Genomic DNA, 22,489 nt, shown 5'->3' on the forward strand with positions numbered 1-22,489 from the left:
TTCGGCTTCTTTCCAAGTGCGGCTTGTTCTTCCATTTTGCGGTCGACTCGATTTCGATATCTTGGGCGCAATGCTCACACGAGCTGCTCGTCGAAAGCATGCGCTCCTCTACTTTCAACGAGCCGCCGAAAGGATCCAGTTACCATGGCTGTGTCCGGCTCTTTCACAATCCAATTATACTCCTCACCAACGTCGTTCCATAACATCTCGACCGTCGATATCCCGCTCAAAAACTTTGCCTGCGCGGATAAACCAGGCTCGACATCTTGCCTCTCCAGCCGCCGCTCCTGAAACCTTCGATCGAAGTGATGACTACATTCCCTTCGTCTATGCTCATTCAGACTACCCAACCTCTGACCACCCCATTCAACGAAATGCTGGGGATCTATCTCCTTTCGACCTTTCACAAATCCTTATGCTCGAGAACGCCGCAGACCTCGCACATGACCACAACGACCCCAGCCATGCCACGGGAACGAGTTTACGAAAGAACACCGATGAGATTGAGGCTACATTGGATGCCTGTCTACAAGTGCATCGGTGGGATCGAGCATTCACCCTCCTGTCACAGTTAGCACTCTGTTGTCAAAACAATCCCTCCAGGCTGCGGAACTCCTTCAACCGAGTGCTCGCCGCAATGATCGATGATTTTGTCCGGAACCGAAATCATGAGCACGAATCACGAATCAACAACTGGGTCGAAGTACATATGAGGCAAGCCGGCGTGGAGCCTGATGCGCAGACGTTTGCGTTGAAGATAAAAGTGGCCTTGGATTCATTGGTCGGCGGAAAGCGTGATCGCACCGTACGGAGATATTGGGAAATGACACAAAAGTATGGTTTAGAAAGCAGAGTGCTGAGTTTAAGAGAGATCCTCGACGATCGCGACTTGGGACGACTATCTCAAATCTGCCCGCTGGAAGTGAAGACGTTTCAAGCTGAAGAGTCCGCTCGCAGCTTGTCGGCACAGCCCCATGTACCATCATCTACGGCCAAAGAACAGTTTCATGTTCGAGAAACCGAGCAAAAGGGCTTGGGCTTGACCTCACTCAGGAAATCGTTGTCCGTCTTTTCTGGTCAGGTGGACACCCATGTCGATATGGGATTGCAGGACGATCCCGCTACGGCAAGGCAACGCAAGCTAGAAAGAGATGCCATAGATTCTGCCCTGAACCGGTGGAAGACGGAATACTACAAAAGGACCAAATCGGGCATCACGGGCGATCTGGCTCATGGAAAAATCGGTGCTTTGCTATGGCAATGGCACGAGATCCTCGCCGAGAAGATCAGCAATGAAATCAAGCTTGCACGGGAGGACGATGCCACAGGAGGCAAGATGTCAGCACAACAAAAGTTGCGGGCGGAATGCACACCCTTTCTTGAGCTGCTACCCGCAGAGAGAGTGGCCGCCGTTACCTCGGTTGCCCTGATGCAGATCATGAGCAAGGTTGGAGCCTCGAAGCCAGCAAAGCTAGTTCGACTGGTCACGGAATTAGGGCAAGCAATTGAAACAGAATACGACGCTACTCGAGTGGCTCGGAAAAGAAATGCCATGTTGAAGGCAAAGGAGAGATTGGCTGAGAAGGCACCTGGCGCTGCCTTTGAATGGGATGAAACGCTGGATACTACCTTGCACAGACGTTCCTCGCACCACGCCGCGACACCCTATGCATATAAGAAGAATTGGTCGAAGACGATCCACGCCAAGCTCGGTTCCGTCCTTTGCGAACTGATGTTCGACACAGCCAAAATCATGATTACTCGAGAGGATAAAGCAACGGGCAGGAAGGTCTCGATCGCTCAGCCCGTGTTTCTTCACTCCACCAGCTATCAGAACGGACGCAGAGTTGGCACTGTTTCCTTACATGAAGATTTTGTCAAGATCCTTGTTTCTGAACCAGCCGAGCACCTGATCGCAAAACAATTACCCATGGTGTGCCCTCCTCGGCCATGGAAGGGCTTTTACGATGGCGGCTTCCTGGAATCGACACAACCATTCTTGCGCATCAAGTATAACGAAACCTCTCAAAAGGATTATGGCAAAGCCGCTGCCGAACGTGGTGATCTGGATCAGCTCTTCGCTGGTGTTGACATTCTTGGCCAGACCGGTTGGAGAATCAACAGGCAGGTTTTCTCTGTGATGCTGGAGGCGTGGAACAGCGGAGAAGAAATTGCCAATCTGCCACCGCTCAACAAAGTATACCCAGAGGTCGAGAGGCCCGCCGAAAATGCGCCTCCGAAAGAACGCTGGAATTGGTTCTTGAAGATGCGCATGATCGACAACGAAAGGAGCGGCATCCATTCTAACCGCTGTTTTCAAAACTTCCAGATGGAAATCGCCCGGGCTTATCTCGACGAAACATTTTACCTTCCGCACAACGTCGACTTCCGTGGACGTGCATATCCCATCCCACCATATCTCAACCAGATGGGTGCCGACAATGCGCGTGGTCTTCTGCTTTTCGACAAGGGCCGCGAGCTTGGCAGTGACGGTCTTCGCTGGTTGAAAATCCACCTGGCCAACGTTTACGGGTACGACAAGGCTAGCTTGTCTGACCGGGCGCAATTTCCCATGGATCACATTGACGAAATCTACGATTCGGTGCAGAATCCACTGAATGGAAGACGGTGGTGGTTGAGTGCTGAAGATCCGTGGCAATGTCTCGCGACCTGCTACGAGCTCGCAAACGCTCTGGATTCATCCGATCCGACAAAGTACGTGTCCAGACTTCCCATCCACCAGGATGGCTCCTGCAACGGACTCCAACATTATGCCGCCCTCGGTGGCGACATTGCCGGAGCACGGCAAGTCAATCTAGAGCCTGGAGACAAACCTGCCGATGTGTACACCGGTGTTTGCGAGCTGGTGAAAGCTGACATCAGAGAGGATGCAGCCAAGGGAGATTCTCTGGCTAAAATGCTCGACGGCAGGATCACCAGGAAAGTGGTGAAGCAAACGGTCATGACGAACGTGTACGGCGTCACTTTTCTCGGTGCTGTTCGACAAGTTCGAAAACAAGTTGAGGCGTTGATCCCGGAAGTATCCGAGGCACGTCTTTCCGGTAAAGCATCAGCATATATCGCGCGGAAGATTTTCAAAGGCCTCGGTGCCTTATTCACCGGAGCGCATGAGATCCAGTACTGGCTGGGGGACTGTGCGAATCGCATCAGTTCATCAATCTCTCCTGCACAGCTGGAGCAGATGTATCGGAAAGAGTACGGCGCCCAATCTGTGCCTGACGAGCGGCCACTGTCACGGAGGAAGAAAGCCAAGAGCAAGGAGATCCTTGAATCCGGTAGGTTCCTGTCGACTGTGATCTGGACCACGCCTCTGAAGCTTCCTGTCGTGCAACCCTACCGCGTGAACAAGGGCATGAAAATCCAGACAAATCTGCAGAACATCACCTTGGCTCAACCGAGTGTCAACGATTCCGTCAACAAGCGGAAACAATTGCAGGCCTTCCCTCCCAACTTCATCCACTCTCTCGACGCCACGCATATGATTCTCTCCGCCTTGAAGGCCAATGAGCTCGGCCTGACCTTCTCCGCCGTCCACGACAGTTTCTGGACCCATGCTGCTGATGTGAACTCCCTCAGTGAGCTATTGCGTGATGCATTCATCCGTATGCACAGTGAAGACATCATTGGACGACTCGCCGCCGAGTTCAAGATGCGATACGAGGGTCACTACTATCTGGCTCAAATCAACAAATCCAACGCTCTAGGTAAAGCCATCATTGCATATCGCAAGAAGATGGTAGAAGAGGGAGTATTCAAGGCAGGCACAGGCTCCAAGGGCATTCAACAACGGAGACATGCCGAGCTGCTACGAGAGATTCGCAAGAAGAAATTAATGGAAAGCCAGGACCCGAAGGAGAGGGAGGAAGGCGAGAAGATGGAGACCGCCGCCACCCTGTTCGAACAATACGATGGGGAGAAGTACTTGGCCAACCGTGACTCGTTGGGTGAAACCGCCATTGGAGCGGTGCCTGAACCGGCCAAGGAGGAGACAGTGGTCGAAGCGATCAATGCCGCCGGGGTTTCCGATGATGTCGACCTGGTCAGCACTCTCGATCCACTGCGGGAGTCCGTCGCCAATGAGGACGACGTTGACTTTGAAGCCGAAAGTGATATTGTCACTTCTACCACGATAGAAGGCGGTCAAGAAATCAATGCCTTTGGCCAGAAGATCGGAAAGAAGAATGCGGCTAAAAAGAGCGTCAACAACCAGACTTGGCTGTGGCTACCGCTTAAATTCCGACCGGTGCCGCAAAAGGGCGATTTCGACGTGCGACGATTGAAGGACAGCACCTACTTTTTCTCGTGATTGGCAGCACCAATTTCCCTTTTACTTGTACAGACGGCTTTTCCTTCACCTGTACGTCTTTTCATATATTGGAAAGGCTGGTCGTCAAAATGGGGGACCACCATGTTATGATGAATTTTGTATTGTCAGCCTAAGAGAGCATCGGTGGATGGCGTTCGAAAGCACAACCAAAAGGAGGGAGTTATGCAGGGCGCATATTTTGCAAGGTCCTGTGGTGTCCCCGCGCGGTGTGTTAGGCTCCTTCCATGTCGGAAATGTGTGAAGGGTTATGGACAGGTGAAGCCAATCTAGTCGAGTTGTTCGCCAAAGTGGACTGCTCAGACTTGTGTTATATATTGTATATATTGAGATGAAGAGGATGTCCATGGCTAGTGAAGAACAAAGCCATGATTACCTTTGAAAGTTCTGGATTTATCTAAACATCATCTGTCATGGCAGACTGGTCTGCTGGTCTGCTAGTCTGCTGGTCTGCTGGTCTTGGTCTCGAGATGCGTAAGGAGATTATAGAGCGAGTCAGTGAATAGCGTTGACGGACGAGGCTCCGGCTTATTAAAGCAGCGATGGAAGGATCGCCAGCGGTAGAGATTAAAACAGCGCCCGTGCCCATGGAATTGGATAAAGCGGATTGGGTGGGTTCTTATAGCCTTGTGGCGTGACAAGGCTGTGCAATCAGAATCCAGTCCAACCCCCTTGACGTTGGGTTGAAGTTGGCGGCGCCCCTCAGCGCAAAATTAGGTGATTTATGGCACGAAACTACTGTAAAACACGTCTCACATTCTCATCTCAGGCGCTAGGGAGGCTGCGGGCGAGACCTTGACGGCGACTTGACGGGGAGGCAGAAAGGGGGTTCCCAGTGCACGAGGCTAGACCATGTTAGACACCCATCACGCGCGGGTTTCACTGTTTCCCTTGTGCCTCATTTGATCTGCCTTTACTCTCTGCTCGGCGTCCTCGAGTCTGCTTCTGTCGTTCTTTACAGCTGGACTTCGACTCATCCTTTCGCGGAAAGAAGGAAAATGTGCCTATCCCTCCTCACCGTCTCCCGCACGAACGAACGAATCTGATACTAGTCTTTTCACTGCCTGCGCCGCTGCCTCTACTTCTACGGGTGCCCCATACCAGTACCCCCGTGGTGGCTTGGTATCCTGTGACCATCGTTAACAATCCAAGACTGGTCCAATTGTTGTTGTTGTGGTTGCCGTCGTTGGTGGATTGATGAACCACCCCCTCGGCTCACAGCTTTACAACTCTCCCTCAGAACCTTCGGATGCCGGTATCCTCGATGATGCCTCGAATCACGCTCCTGCGCGTCCTCCTTCTCCCGCCAACATGCTGGCTTGCGCTGGTCGCATTGTGGATTCTTCTGCCGTCGCCCGCGGTGCTGTGGAATGATGAGCCTTCAGAGTATCTCTGGCGTGGAGGAAGAGTAACGAGGGTTTACAAGTAAGTGTGTGCCCGCGCGTGTGTGGATTTTGATCGATTCTTTCGATTCGTTCCCGCCTAAATGTTCTTGTGAATGCGCACAGGATGAAGAGGAAAGTTCTGTGTGCATGTGAGTGTTGCTAGCAAGAGAGGGGGCATCAGGAGAGGAATTGAGTAGATGGTAGAAAAGAAGGAAACACATTCGCTTTACAAAGGAGATGGTCCTTCAAACCTTCCCCCTTGAAGAGCCGATATACCATGTATGAAGTGCATATATAGCTTCTGCAAGAGAAGGATGAAAAGTACTATACCTGAACATGTTTCTCTGCTGGACAAGGATCCAGACATGAACGAGCTCCAGAAAGAGAAGAACAGCAACCACATTGATGCGACGAAATCTCATATTTGAGTCTCTACAGAATTTGCCTTCCTACGGTTCAACTGGATGCCTTTTGGAGGATTTCCTCGTTTATTGCTGGTTGATATTGGTTGGAAGTACTCCCTCATCCGGTCAATCTCTGACACGGACGGATTGATCGATTTACTGCATTGCACTCACCTTACGTACATTGTCAGACTGATGCTAATGACCCCCTTCTTGTACAGTTTCGCCGATTTCTTTCCCTGGAACGACCATCTCCCTGCCGTCCAGGACGCTCTGACCACCAGCCGCTCAGCCTTCGCCATCGACTACACCTACTGTTCACGGACGGGCGAGTTGACCATCAGCGGCGTGCCTGGAGGATTGGAAGGACCGAGGTCTATGTCCGAAACAGAATCGACATCGCATACATCATCAGAGTCACCGCAGACCATGCAAGAAGAACCGCTTTACCAACAGTCCGAATCCGGATCGGAGTCGCCTACGCCAGCTGGTACCTCACATACATCACATGTTTCACATTCATCGCATCTGTCGCACACCAAATATGCGAACACATACAACATCTCCGCCCTCCTCCACGCTTCGACGCTGCCTTACACGTCGGCCCCGTTCATCGTGCGCGCCAAAGCCGGCGATCAAGATGGAATCAATCTGCCGTCCTTTGCCGAAGCCGACGCGACCCTGTTGTTCTGGGAGATTCACAAGGACGTCGCCGAGATTCCGCTGAGAGTGAGGGTGGTGAATGAGAGTACGGTGCAGATTTGGCCGGAATCCAAATTCTGGGTGAGTTTGAAACAAAGCCATGGCGCGCATTGCATCTGTGTTTCTATCCCGTTATCTTGTCTCTTCTTTCTCCCGGCACCGATATCTCTCAGGAGTATCCCTCTGGTACCCCTAATCTTTCCAAACATGGCTATGTTGTAACACTGGCACCAACGTTACTCTGTTTTGCAAGGCTTGCAGCTAATACTCTTCTGTCTACCCTTCCAGGACGCCGACCGAGCCAAAGGCCTCCGCAAACCAAAAGAAACCCCTACAACTTTTCCTCCACTGCTTTCCATCACCTTCAACACCACAAAGACGAAACCGTGGGCTGATCGTAAAACCATCACCACCGTCGTCGACACCTTCGTCCCGTTCCGCATTCAGCTCCCCAACACCGAGACCGAGTCCAACTCATCACCCTCGCAGACATTCATGCTCCGCCGTGCCATCAGCGCACTCATCGTGCCGGTCGGGTTGTTTCTCAACGAGTATATCGTCAACTACGCCGATTTAACGGTCGTGGTTCTCCTGAGGACCGCACAGTTCCTATGCTGTACCGTCGGGATATACTTGGGTGTGGTTCTTGTGTGTTGGAAAATCAAGGGGTCTCCACCGTATCATCGCTTTATACGGAGTTTCTGGCTCACCAGGCCTATGGTCGTGTTTGTTGTCCAGAGAGATTCCGAATATGACCTGGACTCCGATCCGTTTACTACTACTGGCGGGAGTGGCTACCGTGGTGCTCGTAGGTATCACATGGGAAGTGAAAAGGGAGACAGAAAGTATGAGCATGTCGAAACGCGCAGCCAACAAGAGGGTCTGGCTACAAGTCCGAAACCGTTGACTTGTTTGTGGGACTTTGTTTCCAGTCGATCGCCGCTCGATGATTTGCTGGTCACGTTTGAGGCAACGAGAGGCTTTGTGCGGCCGTTGGGCGTGCAGACTAGGATGCGGCTCTGGAGGAGGGAGAGCCGCAGGGGGCCTATCGATGACAATGATGGGACTGAGGAAGAAGAGCGTGAGACTCCACGATACTCGTCTCCGTATGGGGATGATGATGATGATGAGGAGAGTCGGCTCGGCGGCATTGCCGTTGAAGCTCGTGCTCGTTCTCGTGCTCGTTCTCAACCCCGATCCCCATCGCGGTCTCAGACTCAACCTCAGATTCGGACTGCTTGTGATCACGTTCACGAGCACCAAGACAAGGGCCAGGCTGGCCTTGACTTGGGTCCTTCGACCATATCTCTTGCTGCACAGAACGGGGACCACAAGTCGTGAGAGCTGCATCCCCGGTTTGACCAGGATCAAAACTTGGATATGGACATGGCTTGATTTGAATTGAATTGATATACGCATTCGGGTTTTGGATTTTCATATGGGATCTCACGAGCGACAGGTAAACGGGAGTATATATTTCATCTGAGGTCGGCATGAATGCTACAAGACTGGATATGGGTCATGACATTGCATAGGGTCTGAAGACAGACTGCCGTTAGAGGGCTCGAAAATAGGAAACAGAAACGATCTATCTTGATTCATTTCTCTTTGATCCCGATCGATTATAATAACGGGTGTATAATCTGGGTTAGTTTATCCAGCTTTTGTGTATATCAAGTGTACATCTATACATTAACATGATGTATACCCACGCTGCTCTCCACACCCTCTTCCTCCTCCGAGTCTCGTTCAACAGACTCAAAAGAACGACTCTGCGCATTCGAAATTTTCCGCACGCCGAGGGTCGCCGTGGCCTACGTACCGCGCGACCAAGGGGTACATGCACACCGGGCGGGTGAACTTTTTCTTATCGTCGACAAACTGGTTCCCACTGATATCGACTGTTTCCCCGTCTGTTCCGGGGTAGCGGGTGTGATCTGGAAAGCTCTCGCCCTCCAAGACATCCGGCGCAACTCCGTATTCGACCCAATCGCGGAGCCTCTCCATCACGTTGATAGGTAGGGCGCCGGGGCCATAGCCGCAATGTTGGACGCCAGGGGCGAGGAAGAGACGGTAGTAATCTGTCACGTTGCCGAGGTCTTGTGTTGGAGTCTTCTCTTTGCTTTTTTCCCTGTCTTTGCCCGTGGTTTTGTCATCGCTCACTGACCCCTTAGTGGATCGACTCTTGTTTTTCCTCTCTGCAGCCAAAGCTACCACATGGTCATAATACAGACGCGACTGATCAGGCATGATGGCCTCGTCGCTCAGACCGTGCCAGGTGATGATCTTGCCGCCGCGACGGGCAAACAAGCCCAGATCCGGGTCGCTGGTCGATATGAACGAGTGGTACAGCTCGTCGGACTGATGGAACAACTGGACAAAGGTTTCATGGGTGACGAGTCTCGCCAGGTCCGCCAGGTCCAGCGTCGGGTCTTTGTACATGAACAGCCGGATCCATTCGTGGGTCAACAGGTTCGGAGAGCCCGTGCAGCTGCCGTTTCGGAAACACGAGGTCCCGGCGAAGATGGACAGTGGCGAGCCGGGCACTAGGCCAGGCCAGAGAGTGGTGTTGGAGGAATCTGCATCCACAGGGCCACGCCAGACTGACAGTGCGACATGAGCGGCGGCGTGGCTGATGTTGAGGGAGTGCGCTACTGGCTCTCCGTGTGCATCTGCATCTGCGTAACGCTCTGTACACGAGATGGACGTGCCGACCAGCTTGAACGGATCGAAATGACAGGCGTCCACGGCTGCCACGACGCCATCCCTGACACCATCCAGGTCGTCGCATTCGTCAACGAGAGCTGCGTTGATGGCATCGAGTTCGCATCCATGAGGGTATTTGCCTAGCTGGTTCATCACGACTTGCGCCCAGTAGTGGCTCATCAGCAGTTTGGGAAAGTAGATGGCCGGCGCTGCGGCAAGAATGCCGTCGTAGTCGTCCGGGTAGCGCTGCGCGAGCATCAGACCCTGGCGACCGCCCGTCGAACAGCCCTTGAAGTAACTGTAGCTCGGAGCAACGCCGTAGAAGGACTTTACTATCTCCTTCCCGATCACGGCCATATCGTGCAGTGCGACAGAGGCAAAGTCTTGCAGGAGATATAGATTGACGTTTCCTGGCGACACGAGCGCCCACGGCTCACTGGATCCGACGGTGCGGCTGTGGCCGCCGTCGGTGCTGGAGATGGCGTAGCCTTGGGTCAGGGACACGTGGGCGTCAATGTCGGGTGGGCCCATCACGTAGCCGCCTCCTCCTAGAGATAGAAACCTGCCGTTCCATGCGGGCGTTGTTAAGGGTACTGGTACTGGTGCTGGTGCTGCTGTCCAGTCGTCGGGAGTGGTGGCATTGGCGGTGGCGGAGGCGGAGGCAGACTCCGATACAGATACTGGCAGCCATAGATTCACGTTGATGGTATCGTTCTGGCTCGGGTGGGTGTATGCCACGGTAATGTTGCAGAACGAGAGGTCTGTTGCTGCGCCATAGCTAGGAGGATCCGAATTGGTGAAATCCGGAGGGGGGAACGAGGCCGTGTAGTTCGACACCAGGGAGGATGTGACGCTCAGGATCTCGGCGCCGAACAGAGACGGCTGGGGCAGATTGTTGGCGAGGCATTGTGCGCTTAGGTTTGTTGCCGTGGAAGCAAAGATGAAGGGCATCTGAGGCGTCGCAATGTCCATGGTGTAGAACTTCTATTCCTTCTTGCTCAGTCCAAGTGTCGGGAACAGAATCGAATATAAGCAGCTTAGATCCCAGTGAGTGTCGGCGACAGCACCTTAGACCGGCTACCAGCTACCAACTACCACGCTGCCCGTCTCCCACCTTTTGGCTGTGGTTTGTTCGATAGATCAATCAACGTCGCTGTCGTTGGCGTTGGCGTCGTCGTCGCGGAGAAGGGAGGCGGACGGAGCCGGCAAGGCTGCCGGGTGAATATTGTTCCCCCTCCGGCCCGGCTGACCAGTAAGGCTGCGATAGAGACGAGACGAGACTCGTCCATCGACGACACCAAACTTAACGATCCACGATGTCGATGTCATTCTTCCATATCTCTATATATCTCTCTCTCACTCTCACACACATACCTTCTACTGTGATATATGTCGTGTCCCGCTACTCAAACCATGTACACAGATACTCATGCTCCTCGGTGAAATCCAAGCAACAGCATAGATATCTTAGATCCTCACATCACACAGCAAGATGAGCACCTCATCATTCCTTCGCCCAGCCATCCTCATTGTCTCCGACACAGCCGCCGCCGACCCATCTACAGACAAAGCGGCGCCGACCCTGAAAGAGACGTTCTCCCAAGAGGGCGGCGGCAAATGGGCCGAACCGATCGTGGAGATCGTGCGAGATGACATCCTGGAAATCCAACGAGTCGTGCGCTCCTGGACCGACCATGAACCCTCATCCGCCAGCGACTCGGGCCCGATCAATCTGGTCGTGACGACCGGCGGCACCGGCTTCGCCCGACGGGATTACACGCCCGAAGCGATCGCGCCGCTGATCCATCGCCACGCGCCTGGCATCGTGCATGGCATGTTGGCTGCGTCGTTCCAGGTCACGCCGTTCGCCATGATGTCGCGACCTGTTGCCGGGGTGCGGAACAAATCTGTCATCATCACGCTGCCGGGATCGCCCAAGGGCGCCAAAGAGAATCTACAGGCCGTGCTGAAACTGCTGCCTCACGCTTGTCTGCAAGCAGCCGGGGAAGACTCGAGAGCCGCTCATTCCGGAGGAACCAAGAAACTAGAGAAAGACGCCGGTCTTGCTGCCTCGGGGTCTAAGCCTACTCCTGACTCTTCTACCGCGACAGGTCCTGACCATGGGCATAATCACGACCACTCCCATCACCATGACCACGACCACGACCACGCCCATGGCAGCCACGGCCACGGCCACGGCCACAAAATCCCAAAAGCGCACACAGTACCCTCCGAGCGACCCCAATCCAACGATCCACGACTGGGCGCCACCGCACGCGCACGCTCGTCTCCATATCCCATGCTCACTGTCCAGGAGGCGGTTTCCAAAATTCTCGAGAAATCACCGTCTCCAACGACCGAGCTGCGCGACCTCAGCCCAGACTTGACCGGCTACGTGGTATCCGAAGACATTCGCGCGGCAGAAGCAGTGCCCGCGTACCGAGCAAGCATCGTAGACGGATACGCAGTGATCATCGCCGACACGAAAGCAGATGACACCACCACAAACTCTCCCTCCTCTCCAACCTCGTCCATCAAAGGAACATTCCCCGTCGCATCGGTGTCTCACGCCCAAGCCGCCTCACTGCCCCCGCCCCTGCAACCCGGACAAATCGCGCGTATCACCACCGGAGCGCCGCTCCCGGCCAACGCCAACGCCGTGGTGATGGTGGAAGACACGACGATCGCCAGCACGACGGCGGACGGCAGCGAAGAAGCTGCCGTGGCGATCCTGACGGACGAGCTCGCCGTGGGCGAAAACATCCGTGAACCCGGCAGCGACATCGCGCTCGGGTCGATGGTGCTGAAACGCGGGACCATGATCAGCCCGCTCGGCGGCGAGATCGGGGTCCTCGCGGCCTCGGGAACGCAGAAGGTCCCGGTCTACCGCAAGCCGCGCGTGGGCGTCATGTCGACGGGCGACGAGGTGTGCGACATCTCCCACACCGGCCCGCTGACGGGCGGGATGATCCGCGACTCGAACCGGCCGTCCCTGTTGACGCTGCTGCGCGGCTGGAGGCTGTGTGAGGAAGTGGTCGACCTGGGCGTCGCCCGCGACACCCCGGCCACGGAGCTCGAGGAGAAGCTGCGCTCCGCGTTCCGCGAACACGAGCTCGACGTCGTCCTCACCACCGGCGGCGTCAGCATGGGCGAGCTCGACCTGCTCAAGCCCACCGTCGAACGCGCCCTGGGCGGCACCGTGCATTTCGGCCGCGTCAGTATGAAGCCGGGCAAGCCCACCACGTTTGCCAGCGTGCCTGTCAAAGACACGCACACCGGCCTCCGTGCCGGCCAGGAGAAGCTGCTGTTCGGCCTGCCGGGCAACCCGGCCAGTGCGTTGGTCACGGCGAATCTGTTTGTCTTGCCGTGTTTGCAGAAGATGGCAGGGTTACTTGTGGATAGCGGCGCCGACCACTGCGGCCTCCAACGCGTCAAGGTCAGACTGGCCGGTCGCGTGCGCTGCGACAAAGCACGCGTCGAGTACCATCGCGTCGTTGTCCACGTCGATCCCCACGATGGCAGACTCGTCGCTACAAGCACGGGCTTCCAGCGGAGTAGTCGGGTCGGAAGCCTCGCGACGGCGAATGCGCTCCTGGAACTGCCGCAGCAGGAAGGCTGGATCGAGGCCGGCGGAGAGTGCGAGGCTCTGATGATGGGCATGGTTCTAGGGTACTAAAGAGTCCAAAAACGACGAGGGAGTGAGGCTGAGCCGGATGTCAAGGAACGAAGCTTTGATCAAGACGAGTCCGCCCTGAATCCGGCTGAGTGGTGTCTATTACTATACTTGTTATGTATAGCCATGTGCTGTGTATTGCATGCATCCATGCAGGCAATGTATCCCTGGCCCAAGTTCGCAGTAGTCCACGCATCTGACAACCCGGTACTCCCGTCTCGAACAGTCCGACTCTTCCCAAGTCAACGCGCAAAGGGGGTATCAATGTCATAATATAAGAATAGCAGCGCCGAAACAATCATGATACTCGTGTCGTGTGGTGCAACCCAATCCAATCCAATACCTTGCAAATCCCCTATACCAGTCCCAATCTCAATCTATCCGCTCGCTGGCTGCATCGTCCATCAGCAGCAAAGAACAGTCCTCATATCCTGCTCGTCCGTGCCCAAGAACATGCTTTGACGCTGTAACCCCCCAAAAGCAAATCATTGACAACCATTGCCGCCTCTTTATGCAATGCTCCCCTTTTTGTACTCCCTCTTCTTGACTGCCCTCAGGGCCGGCAATGTATGAGCCTTGCCAGGCTCGCGTCCGATCTCTACAACCAGAAACCTGACAAAGTCCTGCAGGATCCAATAACTGCTATGAGCACTGAGCATGCTGAGGTACTGGATCTCAAGAGGGCCCCCGCCGGAATTCAGAAACCAGTCGACCTGCCCGTTGTCGTTGAGGAGGAACATGCGCTGCTCAGCGATTTCCTCCCGCGTGAAGTTGTGAGTTTCCAGCTCGACCGTGCTAGGCAAATGCTGGAGCTCAGGCCGCCCGGCTGGTGCGGCCGCAGTGTACGTGTCGGATGGAGAGGCAGATGCCCAACGTAGACTGTTTCCTATACGTTTGAAAAAGCCGACACTGGCGCTGGGGATGGAGGCGGGTTGAAGAGACGCCGCGTAGAGTTGGTCGACAGCCGCGTTTTGCAGGTACGAGATTGGGTCGTTCCGATGGCAGATGTTGTACAGATTGTCCACCGCGAGACAGCCATATCTGGCTTCACTGGCGATACTGGGCTGTCGGTCGACACCCTCCATGCCCGGCTTGTTTCGGCCCTTGCGTGGAATGAGACTGGCATTGTGGAGAAGCAGGAAGAACCCAGACGGGCTTCCACAGCAGAACAAGTTGGTGGTATCAAACTCGAACAATTTTTCACTGGGCTTCTTGCTGTCCAGCTTGATGTCCTTTCCAATACGGGTGGGTTGTTGACTCAAGATCTCCATGGCCATCACTGACCCGAGCGAGTGAGCGATGAGATGCACACGACCATAATCTTCAAACCCTGGATTATTCCGACACCATAGTCGGTAGACTCGATTGGCTTCCCGTATGACCGCCGAGGTCATCTTGTCTTTATGATGAGACATGTAGTAGGGAATATCCAACATCACATCACTGATCAGAGACCGAACGCCTGGAAGAGTGTCTGGGGTGATATCCTTGAGTGCATACTTGTTTCCTGCGTCCTCTTGTGAAGCCTTTACATCCTCGTCGAAGGATACAGTCAGGCGCCAGTTCACGGGCAAAACCATGATTCCCGTGCCTGTTCGCAGATTGCCTTTGACAGCTTCGGTCGACAACTCGACGTTGAACTCGCGTCTCAGGCCATTGACGGCATGAGTGAAGTGAAAACTGTCCACTCTCTCTGACAACTTCTGCCCAATACCGTGGATGACCAGAACAAGGTCGGATACTTTCGGTGCTTCGGTCTCTCCCTCACAAGCAGCGCATGACATGCGGCGACCTCGAGTCGTGGCGTCTCCAGATTGAGACATGTAGGCTCCGACCTTTGCGTAGGCCGCTTTGGCATCCAGCTTGGGGTCCGGGTGGATCTTCAACCACTCCTTACGGTCAAACCCACGAACAACTGCAACGCCGATCTGTCGGCCCTTCCTAAGGGAACTCAATGGTCGCCGGTTTTTGCTGACGGATGGTAACAAGCTTGGCCTCAGGATTTGAGCGTTTCTGGCGTCAGTGTAGACAACACTGTGTGTAGCAAACAACCGTCGCTCCTTAGGCTTTCGGTGGTCTGCCGCCGCATTCACAAACGCTTCTGGTAAGGGTACATCCTCCGCCTCCTGTAAGGCGCCTTGGTCCATTTCTTTGGTATCAGCTGCAGTCTCAGGTCGGCTCAACCTTGGCTCGTCAGGCCAGAGCCTATAGACCACTTTCAACTCTGCAGATGCGCCATTCTCGATACAAGCTGACAGCTCTTCCTGATATGACTCGGCGTAAGGTTTCATGTACTCGTATCCCACTTCCAATCGATTGGCAACGTCCACCGGCACCGGCAGCATAGTGTCCTTGTAGAACCAGGTGGCTCGAATGACGTCGGACGTGTCATTGATCGGAGACCAGTAGATCGGTTTCATGATGAGGTCAGGAATCTCCACCAGATGAAGACGGGACACGCCCACCGGTACAAATGCCTTTTCCTGACCTCCTTCTTTCCGGCGATGTCGTCCAACACTAGAGGACCGACTTCGTGCTTTGCTTAGGTCATCATCGGGTTCCTCGGAGAGTGGCAAGGCCCCTTGGCGCTTGGAAGCTGAACTGATGTCCCGTCCGCTGGGAGGTCTGGCGAAGGGTCGACCACTCATGTCCGAGTCAAATGCTGTGGTCGGTTGAGGGGGTGTCTGTCGAGTGAGATCGAACTTTGCAGATTTCGGCGAAATACTATGGCCGGCCTCATCTTCCTTCTGTCTATGCCTGAATGGAGAGAGGCGTCTCTTATGCGTGGCGGGCTGATCTTGACTGTCTCTGTTGTCATTCAACTCTTGTGCATCGACCAGTTTTGACTCAATTCCGGGGCCTGAGTCAGAACCCAGCATGACCTCTGCCTCAGCAGGTGGACGTTTCGAAGACCCTTCTCGTGTACCACTACAACCTGCCATCTTTTCGGGTCTTCCTGAATCTGTGGGAGGGGACCTGGCATTGGGAGAGCCGCCGGAGCCCGTAAACTCTGGGAAAGAAAAGATACCTCGAGCAAAATTCCACCTCGTCTTCGCGTCTTTGTTTCTTTCGGGACCAGTCTCCGGGTGTTGAAATGCCCGCCATGCTTCTTCCAAAGCTGCGTTGTCTCGAACGGAGAATGGTTGCGGGGGAAGACGCGATGCTTTGCCGGCGGACACAGGTGGTAAAGGGGAGAGCGGATCATCTATAGGCAGAGACGAAACATAGAAGAATTGAGCCTTGACTCTGGGTGGGTGAGAGCCGTCGGACGGCGGATCTGCCTCCTCCTCTTCTTCGTAGTATGCGCACGTAGGTCCTAAGGAATGGGCAGGATGAGCCATGATAATGTAAGTTAATTACACGCCCAACGGTTGCCAACAGCCTTTCTGCAAAATTGCGAGTCCAGAGTATTGATTCAGGGTCCCGGAGGTCGCAGTCGTGGAAGTAGAATCAAACGCGCAGGCATGAGTATGGGGGCTGTCACAGGGAATCGTTGCAAGAGCAGGCTTCAGCCACCTCCTAGACGTATGGGTGAAGAAAGGAATAGGATGGAGGTCTACCAGAAACCTCTTACCTGTCCTTAACACCCAGACCACATGGTGGAAGTCGGAAGCTGGAAGCCTGGGTTGTGGCGGATGCGAGTCGATGGAGGAAATTCAAAGAGGGAAAACGAACAGTGACGTCGTTGGTTGCGGTTCTCGTTGGTATCTATACAAACAAAGCCACAGAGGTAGGTAGGTAGGTATATACAGTACTACCAGTGGTACATGCCAACAATTCAACTTTTCATATTGTCTCTCGACTGTGAGACAAAACTGAATAGACTGTGTTCATGGCAATGACGCTGGAGCGCCAGCCGGTGTACATTGAATGTAATGAATTTATGCCCTCTCCCAAACGCCTTCCATCCGCAGCCTCGCCACCATTAAAGTGTGCTCCGGCCCCTGTCTGCAGTGAGCGTCAATCCATAGATGTACACATCTTGAGGTCATCCACCCTGTAAGCCTCCGCTTCTGCAAGCTGACCGTCTTGTCCTGTAGCCCTCGTAGTCAGTCACCGGATGGTGTACGATGGGCTCCTTGGAGCCACTCATACATCGTACACTGCTCCTTATGTCGCCGCTGTTTGTACAAGATTTAATCGACTTTCTCTGTGTTGTTGCTCTGTAGGCCGTGTAATTCCTGAGCTGGCCGCAGCTCTGAGTGCACTTGTTCTGTCTGATTGCTTCTCTTGCCTCAAGCAAATTCCAGTGCCTTTCCGCTGACCAACAGTCCGATGATCAACCCAAACAGCCCCAGCACGCTTGAGAAGATTTCGATGACCAGGACCTTGACGAATAGGCTTGCGTCGGCGGCATCGGCCAACGCCGCACTGCTTCCATTGATTCCAACACTGACACCGCAGATGAGGTTGCACATGCCCACAGTCAGGCCAGCCCAGAAGAGTGCATAACCAGTGTAATAATTGGAGCCCGTATACAGTGTCTCCTCCGGCACCATTGTCAATTTCGAGGAAAAGACGATCGCCATGATGACACCGTAGATGGCGACAACTTCGCAGAAGATAATCGAGATCAAGTTCTTCGTCCGTATCCGTGGAGCTCTTACACCGCCGCCGAGGATGGATGTGCCGGTGATGAAGATGCCCCTACATTGCAAACATTAGTATGCAAATGCCATTTCCCGCACCGCCCATGGCATGCACCATAAGGACGAGCCTCATCCATAGGGGTCAGTTGTGGTGTTTTCTTACCAGGCTGCACCCACGACAGACAGTCCTATACATAGAGCAATGCCCAAGTCCGCCCAAGCGTATGGTGATACGGTCTCGAGAAATTGACCGACCTACGTCCCAGCTCAGTCAGTGCCTTCCAGGATAGAACTGGTTTCTCTTGACAAATGCGTACATTGAATTGTTCGCCCTCGCCATTGAAGAGCATGTCTGCGATTTCCGTTAGCTGGGGGCACCATGACCGCATCCAAGCAGACTGAACGGGGACTTACACAATCCGACCACACCAAGGGCAGTAACTGCGCCTCCAGCAGGGTAGATGAGACTCATCTTGCACCCTCGCCGCCTTTTCGAATTTGAACCGATGCGACAGAGTTGGCGCTGCTGTGATGGCTGCTGTCTCGAGCACCGAAGCTCGCGCAGTTGCAGGCCGCAGCTAGAAGGGAACGTTTCCCCGAATCTGTAGGAAGGTGGCCCGAGTCACGAGTCGAGGGTCACGTGGAAGGCTGGCCCCCTCGTCATGGTTTCAGGGGGGCGTAGTGCAAGAACAACGTCAAACAGTATCACAGCAGCTATGATGGTAGACTCCTACTCTGGCAAGCAACTCCCGAGAAAGCAGACTAAGGCACATGTACAGACCTAGTCGCTGGCTTTCGGACCGCAAATATAGCGTTTTGCAGGCTTTGAAGTCAATACCTTATTCTATATCCGATCAAGAGGCAGGTCTCCCTGGCAGAGTTGCCCAAGGCCGCTCTTCGCAAAGGCATGCTCATGCTAGTCCTTCCTCATTAATCGTAAATTATTCCTCATGATTCATTCGATGGATTTCCAAATCGCAACGTTCCTTTCCATTTCCGTGCGCCTGTCGATCCCAGCCTTCTGGTCCATCTCGTACAACTTTTGCATTTCTTGCAACCGATGTTCCATGCTATACCTGTATTTCGCTGCCGTCTTCAAACTGTCAAAGTCGTTCTTGTTTACAGCTTCATAGAAGATCTTCCTCATCCGGTCGCTGTAGAGTTGGCAGCTGTTCCCTGACGCCAGCTGGCTTCGATGCAAGTTGGGCACAAGTCTCAATGTCTTGGATACGTCTCTTGCGATTGGCCGGTCCCTGAACGGCCAGACAACTTCTTCGAAGCACTCTTCACATATGGTCAGTTCGGGAAGCTCGGGAATGTAATGCCAGGATGAGGTTGCCAGCATGGTGTCTTTGGTGCATTCGCGATGCCGGGATATCCGACGAACGAAGTCGACAAAGTCCTGAATATCCTTCTGTCTGAGCTGTTCCTTTTCTCGCCGGTCCGCCAGTCGTTCCAATTCTATCATGATGGGGAAGAAATGCCGGCTATTGGTGTTCATATTGCACACTTTCTCTTGGCAAGGCTTGGTGGCGGGTCGATCGAACAGATGATACTGTAGCTTAGGGAAGATCAGATCTAGGTTCCTGACACAGGCCGAGCATATGTCAAAGCTTTCCACTGGTCTTCCGGTCCTAGGATCAGTCAGATGATACCATCTTCTAAGATCAGCCTTGGAGCCCGGACAGGGGCGCGTCTCCTGCGGAGGCGGAGTGCTGATTTTCCAGACCAGAGTGAGTTCCTTTCTGTCATGCTTGATTGATTGGACCCAAGCGACCCGGAGCCAGGGGAGACTCATTGCGCAGACGACGGGCCGCCTTGGGTCTTTCGGTAAGCTAGGGACAAAGTGGTCGCGGAAACGGGTGACACCAAGAAAGCTCATGCAGGTCGGACAGAAATCCAGATACGGCAAGTCTCGAATGGTGTACCAATCATTAAGGCCAGTGACAGGTCTCGAACGAGGGCATGGGGGCATTGAAGTCGGCCTCAGTTGTGAGTGGCCGAGGGAAGCCACCTCCGGCGTTATCGGAGCTGACGATGCGACTGGATGAGACGGAACTTGAATTGTCGGGCGGAATCCTTGGCTTGAGGGACTCGGCGTGCTCGAGTGCGCCCTGTATAGAGCAGGGGGTCGGGGCTGGTCAGGCGAATGAGTGTGTGAGTATGATGCCGCTCGTAAGCTTGGGCGTGGTGGTTCCAGAGTTGCCATGGGTGCATATGTTGCACTTAGTGGCAGCGTCCGGTTCTCATGGACAGTATAGGTCGTAGTACGCATCGATGGGGCGTCATCTTGGCCTGCCGTCGAGTTTGTCCTAGACATATTGGGAGACATCATTGGGGCCGCCCCAGAGACTGGAGAAGACTTTCGCGATCTCTGACCGCTACCAAGACGGCTTTGAGAGCCAGTACTTGGTGTTTCGCCCGAATGGGAGGTGGATGCTCTAGACAAGCTTGGGATGGTCTTGGCTGCAAGCGAAGCGCCCAAAGTCGCTGCACCAAGGAGTGACGTGAGAGGTTTGATGTCTTTGAAGTGGCTGTCATCCCACGAAGGCGGACGCGATCGTTGTCGTGTAGGCTTCAGGGTAGTGGAGGCTGCCTCGAAATAGTCTCTGGACGACCGTTCACCTAAAGGCGTCCTAGGCGGGCTTTGAGGCGGTGATGTCTTCGGCGACACTGCTCGGGATTGGCTGTCAGCATGGTTCATTCGCCTATTTTGATTAGTGGCAAAAGCTTTTGCAAAGTAGTCTTCCAGTCCTTTCGGGATTCCAGGCGTTTGTGACCGCCGATGAAGATGCGCCTCAGAGGACCGTGGCCCATGGCTTGCATCTTTATCGTATACTCGTTCTTGGCGCGTGGAAATACCCCGAGTCGGCCTCGCCTTGTCGTCATGCTCATGATGAGATCGCGATCCTCTTCGCGAACGACCTCTGCGGGCGGCCGTCCTGTCATCTCCTGACACAAAAGATTGACCATATGCTTCTTCAGCTGAAGATGTGTAAGGAGACTCATTGGTACCTCGTTCGGCTCCACATCGTCTATCAGGTGGTGTTTCGGACAGAATCGTCTGGTCCACCACAGAGGACCATGTTGACACCACCTTCGGACTTTGAGGTGGAGTGATATGATCTTGCCCTGTATAGCTGTAGCCATCGAAAGCTCCATGGGGAGGCGCAGGACTGCGCTGACGGCGCGCGCGACGGTTGAACGCATTTTCCGAATCGTGTTGTCTCGCTGACGACGTCAATGGTTTGTACCTCTCGGAGTCTGAGCGATCCGATTGTGAGAAACTCTGCCGTTCGCTTCTGCTTCTGCTGCGTTCAGCTCTCCGACTTGGCTTCAATTTGTGATCAGAATCAATGCCATCATGCCTCATGTAATGCGTCTTTGGGTGTGCCGACACTGGCCTCCGATACTCATGCGCATCCATGGGTGACAACAGCTTGTGGCCATTTTGAGCCCCCGCAGACAATGTGTTGGTCGCTGTAGATGACCTGTGCGCATACGGGGAGACTGCACGGCGATGTCCTGTGACCACTCCATCAAGCGCGTCTCCCAAGTCCGTTTGTAGTCTTGGAATTGGAGGTCTGCCTCTGCGAAGCTGCTGCTCAGCGAACCGTGTGGCGGACCTGGACCGTTGGAGAGACTCGGCTCGGTCCGCTGGTCCCATATCCGGACGCTTAGACGGGAGATAGACAAACCTCTTTTCATGGTTCGTAATAGCAGGAATAGTTGCGGCTTCCTCCCTTTGTGGCAGAGGGGCCTTGTCCGAGTTTCGATCTTGGTCCAGGTCTGCTGGTGATGCATTTTCGAACGTAGTGGCGGGAGCATGGGAGTCAAGGATTATGGGATATTGGTCCACCGACCCGCGACTGGAAGCCGGCTGATCATCACTCTTCAATTCATGTAGAGGCACGCCATGTACATGCTCTTTTGCCAACGCCACATCTTCGTCTTCCACACACGGTGACGGAGGCCACTGCGGGGTCATTTCACTGTCGCCAACTTGATAGAAGTATCATGAGGCATGCACTCATTGGCAGATGCTGCAGTTTCAATATTTTTGCTGGGATCTCAATGCTCTTGCGAACCGTCAACTTGTCGGGAGAAGCAGTGAGGTTTGTGCTTGTCTCGCCGGATTGAAACTCGGAGTCAGAGGGATCGTTGGACGAGGCTTGTTATTTCAACCAACTGCCAACCCGGGGCGTTGGCGGTTGGGGCCGAAAATTTCAAAGCGTGTTTGCAAAGGCACGGGCAAGGTAGGAGCGCAACAGTCCAGATCGAAATCAGCACATCATCGGTGACAGGGCCGGGCGAACTCGTGGGAAAGGTCAATTCAACCGAAGACAAGAAAGCGTGTAAAGATCAATCATGTACGTCTCCCTCGGGCCACAACCGTGCGGGTTGTTCACTGAAAGAAGAGAAAAAAGAGGAGTATCCGAGACGCAAAGTGCCAGGAGCAAGAGATGGGATGACAGAGTGGTTCGAGGACTTCAAGGTCAGTCGACGAGTGTACTGAAGACGAGGCAACCCACGCAGTCAGTAACACCGAGAGTGATGGGGATATTGCCTCCTACTGAGCACAGAGCTGAGGGGCAGGACTTGAAGTCTTGTGCGTACAGTGCGCAGTGGCATATGCAGGTCTCCCGTTGAATGTTTGAGGCGAAGTGCCAGTGGAGGTCAAGCAG

General features: G+C 54.2%; 7 protein-coding genes across 7 annotated transcripts; 3 read left to right on the top strand and 4 right to left on the bottom strand.

Moving 5' to 3' along the window:
* Nucleotides 1-70: 70 nt before the first annotated feature.
* A1O1_08947 (uncharacterized protein) lies at nucleotides 71-4,327 on the top strand (the record flags this gene model as incomplete). The annotated part of the gene is made up of 1 exon (XM_007729804.1): nucleotides 71-4,327. The coding sequence occupies one exon, from the start codon at nucleotides 71-73 to the stop codon at nucleotides 4,325-4,327; it is 4,257 nt and encodes a 1,418-aa protein (XP_007727994.1).
* Nucleotides 4,328-6,335: 2,008 nt separating this feature from the next.
* A1O1_08948 (uncharacterized protein) lies at nucleotides 6,336-8,177 on the top strand (the record flags this gene model as incomplete). The annotated part of the gene is made up of 2 exons (XM_007729805.1): nucleotides 6,336-6,917; nucleotides 7,125-8,177. 2 exons carry the CDS (start codon nucleotides 6,336-6,338, stop codon nucleotides 8,175-8,177), a joined length of 1,635 nt encoding a protein of 544 aa, XP_007727995.1.
* Nucleotides 8,178-8,594: 417 nt separating this feature from the next.
* On the bottom strand, nucleotides 8,595-10,514 carry A1O1_08949 (uncharacterized protein; the record flags this gene model as incomplete). The annotated part of the gene is made up of 1 exon (XM_007729806.1): nucleotides 8,595-10,514. The coding sequence occupies one exon, from the start codon at nucleotides 10,512-10,514 to the stop codon at nucleotides 8,595-8,597; it is 1,920 nt and encodes a 639-aa protein (XP_007727996.1).
* A 520-nt stretch (nucleotides 10,515-11,034) lies between these two features.
* On the top strand, nucleotides 11,035-13,218 carry A1O1_08950 (molybdopterin molybdotransferase; the record flags this gene model as incomplete). The annotated part of the gene is made up of 1 exon (XM_007729807.1): nucleotides 11,035-13,218. One exon carries the CDS (start codon nucleotides 11,035-11,037, stop codon nucleotides 13,216-13,218), a length of 2,184 nt encoding a protein of 727 aa, XP_007727997.1.
* Nucleotides 13,219-13,724: 506 nt separating this feature from the next.
* Nucleotides 13,725-16,556, bottom strand: A1O1_08951 (uncharacterized protein; the record flags this gene model as incomplete). Its single annotated transcript, XM_007729808.1, has 1 exon — nucleotides 13,725-16,556. One exon carries the CDS (start codon nucleotides 16,554-16,556, stop codon nucleotides 13,725-13,727), a length of 2,832 nt encoding a protein of 943 aa, XP_007727998.1.
* An 894-nt stretch (nucleotides 16,557-17,450) lies between these two features.
* Nucleotides 17,451-18,276, bottom strand: A1O1_08952 (V-type H+-transporting ATPase 21kDa proteolipid subunit; the record flags this gene model as incomplete). The annotated part of the gene is made up of 4 exons (XM_007729809.1): nucleotides 17,451-17,862; nucleotides 17,968-18,059; nucleotides 18,122-18,156; nucleotides 18,219-18,276. The coding sequence occupies 4 exons, from the start codon at nucleotides 18,274-18,276 to the stop codon at nucleotides 17,451-17,453; spliced, it is 597 nt and encodes a 198-aa protein (XP_007727999.1).
* A 483-nt stretch (nucleotides 18,277-18,759) lies between these two features.
* On the bottom strand, nucleotides 18,760-21,792 carry A1O1_08953 (uncharacterized protein; the record flags this gene model as incomplete). The annotated part of the gene is made up of 1 exon (XM_007729810.1): nucleotides 18,760-21,792. The coding sequence occupies one exon, from the start codon at nucleotides 21,790-21,792 to the stop codon at nucleotides 18,760-18,762; it is 3,033 nt and encodes a 1,010-aa protein (XP_007728000.1).
* Between the last annotated feature and the right edge of the window lie 697 nt (nucleotides 21,793-22,489).

This window comes from Capronia coronata, assembly GCF_000585585.1.
Source record: "Capronia coronata CBS 617.96 chromosome Unknown acBCG-supercont1.11, whole genome shotgun sequence".
Classification (NCBI taxonomy): domain Eukaryota; kingdom Fungi; phylum Ascomycota; class Eurotiomycetes; order Chaetothyriales; family Herpotrichiellaceae; genus Capronia; species Capronia coronata.